The sequence below is a fragment of the Fukomys damarensis genome, unplaced genomic scaffold (genome assembly GCF_012274545.1).
Source record: "Fukomys damarensis isolate Sample0158 unplaced genomic scaffold, DMR_v1.0_HiC HiC_scaffold_30, whole genome shotgun sequence".
Taxonomy (NCBI): domain Eukaryota; kingdom Metazoa; phylum Chordata; class Mammalia; order Rodentia; family Bathyergidae; genus Fukomys; species Fukomys damarensis.
Genome location: NW_022900942.1, coordinates 4929246 through 4937337, shown reverse-complemented (window position 1 = coordinate 4937337; position 8092 = coordinate 4929246). Strand labels below are relative to the sequence as shown.

The window sequence follows — 8092 nt, the reverse complement described above, 5'->3', positions numbered from 1 at the left end:
TGGGGGCTTTGGGAAGCCGGGGTGGGGGAGAGAGTGGAGGCGGTAGTGGGGCAATGCAGAGTTTCAGTCCCCCGGGGTGTGTCTGACTTGGGGTGCTGTTGAGACCCCGGGATGGGCAGCTTCAGCTAACAGCAAGCAGGGATGGCTGAAGGGAACAGAGAGATATGTTCCATGCTTCTTTGAGTCTACATGGCGACATTCTGGTGCCTAAGAGTTTTCTAGTTTAATGCAAGAAAGAGCGCTGGCTCTGTATTGTAGGTGTGTATATAGATATATATATATATGAAATATATATATTGAAGAACCCCAAGCCACACTCATTCCATCGATGCTAGCAGGTTTTAGTGGAAATCAAACCTTGCAAGCAACCCTATGAGGACATTTCTTGCCTAAGCCGAGAGGGGGAGATATTACTCGCAATAAACTGTACATATCCTTATAATGAATGCGCCCGCTGCAAGGAGAAGAAAGGGGGTTAGTGGAGGCGAGGGAGGTGTGGCCACACTGGGTACTCCTGCTTTGGAGGTGGACGGTTGGGGTCAGTCTCTGACCACACACCCAGACGCTGCCAATAGACCCCGGTGTGGGGCAGAGGGCTTGATCCAAGCGTGCTAGGGGCTCTGGGATGGCAGTGCTTTCCCCCAGGGCTCTCCCTGCCTCTGCCTCCTGCGCAGTCTACATGGGCTGCATGGTGGGGGGGGCTGGTGGGATAGAGGAAGAGGGGACAGCATCCAATTGCTAGGACCTAAAATCAAAAGAGGAAGAGTTAAGAATCAGGCAGAAGCCAAGCCCCAGCCCTGTGGCTCATGCCAGCCTCCAGCCTCACCATCTAGGCTGCGGGAATGGCAAAGGCCACCTCCATCCTGCCTTCCTCACAGGGTCCGAGGAAGGTGTATGCTACAACCTCCAAAGGCCCCCAGGAGCGCTCCTCTCGGCTCCACACCCAGCCTGAGCTCCAATCCTCTGTTGGAGGCTGGGGCTGTGCTTAACACAGACCATGGGCAGCCGCTCTCTGGAGCCCTCCCGGTGGCCTGCAGGGGGCGCTCTTGCTCCTCGGAGTCTGGAGAGCTCTCTTCACCGCCACGGAGACACCGGACCCCGAGCTCTCTTCCCACCTGGCTTGTTTGACCACATGCTGTCAGCTGCTTCCTGTGGTGTTGGGGAAGAATCCTAGGACCTCACACGGCTAGAGAAGTGCTCTACCACTGAGCTAAACCCCAGAGTCCGTTCTGAGTTGAAAGAGTTTTTTTTGTTTTGTTTTGTTTTTTTGAGACAGGTGAGACTGACCTGGAACTCACTATGTAGCCCCGGCTGGTCTCGAACTCACAGCGATCCTCCTGCCTCAGCCTTCCAAGTGCTGGGATTATAGATGTACGCCACCACGCCTGGTTTCTGAATTTAAAATTTTTTGTACCGGGGATTGAACCGAAGGTCTTAACACGGAGCTACATCCCCAGCCTTTTTGTTTGTCTTATTTTGTTGTTTTGACAGTACTGTTATGTAGTTCAGATTGGCCTTGAACTCACTATGTGACCTAGGCTGGCCTTGAACTCACGGTGATCCTCCTGCCTCAGCCTCCGAGGGCTGGTGTTACAGGAGTGTGCCAGCATGCCTGGCTTTGCCTTCTAATTTATTTACTTTTATTTAAATGTAATACATGTAGATATTAATAAAGAAAATATAAAAAAGTGCTCGTCTATAAAAAATAAAATTTCATAATGAAATAGTTAAAGAATAACAACAGTTAACATGCTGTATACCATAATCTTAAAAGAATGGACAAAATGTTACTCAGGGTCATAGACAAAAAAGACTCTCACAAAAGGGTTAACAGCACAAAACTTTCTTTTCCATGAAGTAAATGAAACAAATCATCACGTCTATTGAAATATGTTTGAAATAACAGGGTACGGAATCTGAGGAAGTGTTTGAACTTCTTCTACTTCTTATTTCTGTCTTATATTTTGCTCCTTATTTATATGCGTATTTTGAGTTTCTCACGCGAGATCGTGTGATGTCTGAGCGTGCGTGTCTGATTTACTTAACACTATGTTCTCAAGCTGTGTCCATTTGCCTATGAAGGCCTCCTCTGCTAAGTCCTGAGCTGGGCTCTGCCCCTGTCTCTTCTGCCCAACGTGGGCTACATCCCTCCCCTGTCCCGGCCTCCTGGACAACCTCACTGCCGTGCCCTGGGCCTGGCTGGGCTGAGGCTCGGTGCGGCCTGGTCCTGACTCCCACCCTCCTTTCCTCTCGGCCCAAGCCTTCCACCTGCCCAGTGTGAGGCTCACGGTCCTCATTCCTCCTCTGCACTTGGCCTCACCGGGTCCCCGCTCGGATCCAGGGACTCAACGCCCGGCACCTGGGACCTGCCCGGCCCGTGTCCCAGCCCCAGGGAAAGGTGGCAACGTGGCTGGGAGACTCACGGTGAGTCCTTACCAAGCTGCAGGGTCGTACTCAGCCCAGACACGCACATACTCGTCCAGGTGATGGGGGCCCAGGATGGAGGAGTCACGGGTGAGGTACTCGAAGTTGTCCATGATGACCGCCACAAAGAGGTTCAGCATCTGGGGAACCCAGGAGAAGGAAGGGAGAGTCAGTCAGTGCATGGGGGCGGGGAGAGAGGAAAGGGTGGGGCGGCGGGCGGGGAGAGACAGAGACAGAGATCCAGAGAGACCGGGGAAAGAGATGACACAGGCAAGACTGCCAATGAGAAGTAAGACTTAGAGGAGGGGTCTGTGACACACGGCAGCGCGGCCACATCCGTCCTCTGCAAAGCCACAGCGGGCTTTTTCTCTGGGTCTCCGATGGGGGACATTTTGGTTGTCACCAAGAGGGGATGGGGCACTACGTGCCACTGCTGCCGGGTGGGCGGGCGCCTGGTACTGCGCAGCACTCAGAGAGACAGGCTGGGCAGCTGGGGGGGCGGGGGCGGCCGCGTCTAGGCTGGCTCAGGGCAGCTCTGCAGGGAGCAGGCCTTGGACGCCAGTCACGTCCCGGACAAACCCAGCCTGCGGAATGGCAGCTGTCAGAGGGACAGCCCCTTCCACATCCAAAGCCTCACCAGAAATGAGCAGAGGAAGATGAAGGAGACAAAGTAGAAGTAGGCGAATTCATTGCCGCAGTCAGCCGTCTGGATCCCGGAGTTCTTGTCACATGGCCTCCCGCTCAGGCAGGATAGCATGATATTGTGCCAGGCTTCCCCGGTGGCGCTCCTGGGGACGTGGGGAGCGTCAGGGACCTGCACAGCCCTGACCAGACACTGATGCCTTTTGGGGCAGGAGAGCACACACGCGGCATAAGCATGTGGGCTCCAGGGCTAGACGTACTGGGCTCAGGTCTCAGTGAGGCGGAAGCAAGAGCAGGGACAAGGAGACCACAAGAAAGTTGTGGGCACAGAATGGAAAAGCCACACAAAGCAAAAGTTCCTAACTCAGTGTCGGAAAGCCCACAGGTAATGGTCACCCTGTCCCCGACACATCCAGGAGTGGGCAAGCCCCAAAATCCACGATCCTGGTCTGACCCAGCCTCGCCCCACCCCCATGGACTCTGACGCCTCCGGGCTTCCTCCAAAATCTTTGTGTGGTCAGCAGTACCCCCTCCCGATGGTGGCCGAGTCAGGCAGCCACCGGGCCATGGCACCGTGAATCTCCAGCTCTAGATCCTCCTCTGGATCTGCTCCTACAGGGCTGTGAGCTCTTCTCGCTGGCTCCTCCCACGCACCCTGAGGAGTGCACTGTTACTTCTTACCTTTTAATAAATCTTGCTTTTTTTTTTTTTTTAAACAGGATTTCGCTGTTTAGTTCAAACTGGCCTTGAGCTTGCAGTCATCCTCCTGGCTCAGCCTCTTAAAAGCTGGGATTACAGGCGTGTGCCCCCATACCTAGCTATAATTTTACTCTTGTTACTCCTTTTGAGTGACCGCACAGTTCTTTATTTGCGACACCAAGAACCTAGCAGTAACTCCCCAAGACCCTGCCTCTGGCAACACCGGAAAGAGCCCGTCATCTCTTACAGTCCCCCCGGTCACACTGCTGTGGACATGCCGGCTTCTCACTGTCCTCACAGGAGCCAGCCACACTTGGGCTTTTGCACTGGATGTGCCCTCTGCCTGCCCAGCTACCCACAAATGTCACACCACGGAGAGGTGCACCTTACTGATCTCCCTTCCTTTCTGTTGTCAGATGAAAACTTTGTTTAAATTGTGACTAAATACTCACACTGTACAATAAGCCATTTTAATCATTTTGAAATATACAATTCAGTATCATGAAGCCCCTTTATTTCCAGAGCTTTCTTATCATCCCAGAGACTCCGTCCCTATTTAACACTGATTCTCGTTCCCTCCTCCTCCAGCCCCAGGAACCCACTGTCCTACTTGCCACCTCTATGGATTTCCTCATTTCTGGGTACATCATACACGTGGTAGTGTGCGTTTTTTTGTTTTGTGTTGTGTTTGAGACAGGGTCTCCCTATGTAGTTCAGGCTGCCCTTGAACTCACTCTGTAGCCCAGGCTGGTCTCAAACTCACAGCGATCCTCCTGCCTCAGCCTCCTGAGTGCTGGGATTGTAGGTGTGCACCACCACACCCGGCATATTGGTCCTTTTGTGTCCCCGTTCTGTCCTGATCTTAAATTTTATCCTCTTCCCCCAAGGTTTTGAATCTCCCTATAGCATCCTTTTTAATTAGTTTTCTAATTTTCTGTCTTCCCCACGGGAACACAAACTTCCAGAGTGCAGAACGCGTTTTCCCCTTCCCCTGTCCTGTGTTCTTGCCATATGCCACTTCCTGTAGCAGTGTCAGGCACACAGTAATGATCCAGAGTCAAACATCCAGCCCCGGAATCTGTGTGTCTCCACCTCCAGGGTGGTCAGCAAGAGTCAAGGAGATAATACCTGGAGAAGGACTTCTGGGCCTTGGGCTCCGGCCCTGCCCTGCCTGGCTCCTGGCGCCCCATTCCCATCCCCAAACTCATCAGAGGAGCAAGACGGCCTCGAGGCACTGAGAGGTTTGGATGGCTCTCACCTGGTGGTGGGAGGAGGAGGAGAAGGAGGAGGAGGAGGAGGAGGAGGAGGAGGAGGAGGAGGAGGAGGAGGAGGAGGAGGAGGAGGAGGAGGAGGAGGAGGAGGAGGAGGAGGAGGAGGAGGAGGAGGAGGAGGAGGAGGAGGAGGAGGAGGAGGAGGAGGAGGAGGAGGAGGAGGAGGAGGAGGAGGAGGAGGAGGAGGAGGACGACGACGACGCGCCCAGGGCCAGACTGCCGGAACCCACCCAGGAAGCCCCGCCCCACCAGGCCGGGACCCGCCCACGAAGCCACGCCCCCTCTCACCGGAAGAGAAGCATGAGGGCCTGGAAGAAGGTCCGGAAGTTGTTGTGCTCAGTGATTTGGAACTCGACCTCATCACTGTCTTCGTCCTCCACATCGATGCCAATGTTGCCAAATACCTGGGGAGGTGGAAGATGACGACCAGGGACAGCCCGCCCCGCCCCTTCCCACGCCGTGGTTTCCGGGAAATCCAGCTAAACGTCTACAGTTGCCCCCGTCTGGGGGGCCTTGGACCCGTCCCTGCCTAAGGGTGCTGCCCTCCTCGGGAGGCTCTGGGGACCTCCGGGACGCGGTACTCACCTGCATGCCGATGATGGCGTAGATGAAGAAAAGCATGGCGATGAGCAGACAGACATAGGGCAGGGCCTGGTGGGAAGGAGGAAGGCCGTGAGGGGGCGCTGTGCTCCCTGGGGCCACACCCTTTCCTTCCCGCCTTCCCGGCCCGTGCGGTGCCTTCGAGGGCTGGAGGGTGTCTGGGGGAGACTGAGCAGGGGCGGGAAGTTCGGGTCGGCGGAGAAGGGGCCCTCAGTCAGGCTGCACTAAAGAGGGGCTTGGCACGGGGAGCGGGGCCACGGGCAGGGAGGGAGCCCACCTTGAAGGACTGCACAAAGGTCCAGAGCAGGATGCGGATGGTGTAGCCCTGGCGGAGGAGCTTGATGAGCCGGGCAGCCCGGAAGAGGCGCAGGAAGCTCAGGTTGATGAAGTTATTCTGGGAAGATGGAAGAAGAGGGGTGACCATTCACCCACCCGGAGGGGCTCAGACCTGTCACCACTCACAGAGGCCCCTACATGAAGCCAACCAACAGGAATAAAGCAAGCCAGACCCCAAATAAGGAGGGAGAGGAGAGAAAGCATTATTAATGCAAATGGAGCGGAGGAAAAACTCGAAAAAAGGAAGTCAGAGGGGAGAGAGAGGGAGGGAGGGAGAAGAGGCATCAACTCAAAAGCATACGTCCTCCCTGCCAGCCCCACCCACAATGGGGAAAAGGAAAGAAAAACGGGAGGAGGAGAAAGAAACCGGGGGTGGGGGGAAGGAGGGAGAAGTAACAAAAGAACAATGAAAAGAAAATAGATCCAAATCATCCAATCAGGAAAAAAATCGAGATGGTTTTTGTTTCTCCCAACAACCAAATGCACTGAGACAGAGGACACAAGCGGGTCAAACTGCAGGACCCATCACAAGGGACAAGGCGCAAACACCAGGCGGGTGGGGCCTGGTGGACACGTGCGGGTTCCGAGGGCATGTTACGCTCCGGGCCAGAAATGCATCTGCATGGGACTCACCGGGCACCTGCCCTGCCCTGCCCTGCCGAGCTGCCCACCCGCTCCTGCCCGCCCTGACCTCCTCCGCGGCCAAGAGGAGCGGCGGCTGGCGCCAGGGGAGAAGCCGAAGAGCATCTTTTCTTACCCCCTTGGCGAGCGGGAATGGGGAGGACGGGAGGGAGCTGGGGCTGTTCGGCTGCAGGGTGAGTCCTCGCTGCCCGCTGAGTCGGAGAAGATGCATTTGGGACCCTTCCCCCCTCTCAGGGATGGCTTCTCAGCTTCTGGGACTGGGCGGTGTCTCGGGACCAGGCCTGCGGGAAGCAGGAAGGACTCAGCTCCCGGGGGCGGGTGAGCTGGGGATCAGCCCTGGGCCCACCGAGGGGCGGGTGCTGGGCTGGGAGGTGGGGCCGTCCCTGCCCCCAGGACCTCCCTGGGGGGCCCCTGCCGCTGCTCCGAACCTGTCTAGTCAATGCCTCTCCCCTCCTGCCTGCAGGAGAAACCAGCTGGAAAGGGCTGTCCCTGGGCTTCGGGGATCCCTGGCAGCGGGTGCAGGGCCAGACATGGAAAATGGTAACCTGATGTGGCCAACGAAGCCAGTTAGGCGGGCCTCCGCAGTCTTTTAAAAAAACTAAAAATTCTGATTTAAATAAAAACCAGATTCTGCCCATCTAGCTTCCTGCACCCTCGCCTCCGGTGGCTGTCCCCTGGAAATGGCACCTGCTTTCCTACTGTGCTGGTGTCTGCTCGGCCCCCAAAGGCGTCTAAGTCTGACAGCCCTGTGCTGGGCAGACCTGGAGATCAGAAATCACCAGTCAGGATCGGTGAGCTAACAGGGGCCTTGTCTGGACTCTGATGGGCGGGGTTTGTAGCAAGATTTACCCCTGCCCAGCACTCTTCCCCAAATGGCCCACAGTGACTGTTCAGGTTGCCCCGACAACCGCAGCTGCCCTCCTGCCTTGGCAGTGAGTTCCCCTGGGCGGTCTTTCTCCTTGACATTTCCTGGCGGGTTCCTACCACCGGGTCTGTGTCCTGTGCTCGCTGTGGCCCGGGAACCGAGAGGCAGGGACTGGAGCCCAGGGACTCTGGAGGCTGGCAAGCGGCCTCTGGGTTTGCTGGTAGCGTCTCTGTGTCCTCTGCCCCACGTCAGTTGACCCTCAGACATCGGGTGGGGAAAGGGGCTGGAGCGTGCCACCTGCTCTCTCCCACCCCAACCTGTCACCCCTGGTGCCTGACTCAAGCCCCAAACCCAGCGTGGTGAAGAGTCAGCTCGGTGCTCTGCTGACCTGACCCCAGCCCCACCTGGCACCAAGCTCCATCTGGAGATGGGGCCGACGGCCCAGGTGTCCCCAGCGTCCTCCCGTGTACCCCCAGAGTACAAGCCATCCCTTCCACGGGGCGGACCATAACATGTGGGCTCGGTGGGACATGCACAGACAGGCAGGCTCGGGGAGCAGCCGCGGGGTGAAGCGCGCTGTGGGGGTGCAGGGCATGCGGCCTGGGGCTGGGGC

At 56.7% G+C, this 8092-nt stretch overlaps 1 protein-coding gene across 1 annotated transcript in view; it reads right to left on the bottom strand.

Annotated features, from left to right (window-relative positions):
• Cacna1a (calcium voltage-gated channel subunit alpha1 A) overlaps positions 1-8092 on the bottom strand; it is a 179279-nt gene that overhangs the window by 17181 nt on the left and 154006 nt on the right. The window contains exons 34-38 of the mRNA XM_033757319.1: positions 5914-6030; positions 5622-5687; positions 5325-5440; positions 3062-3212; positions 2437-2564 (exon numbers count right to left, since the gene is read on the bottom strand). Of these exons, the coding sequence (XP_033613210.1) occupies positions 2437-2564; positions 3062-3212; positions 5325-5440; positions 5622-5687; positions 5914-6030 (578 nt within the window). The remainder of the gene's footprint in view (positions 1-2436; positions 2565-3061; positions 3213-5324; positions 5441-5621; positions 5688-5913; positions 6031-8092) is intronic.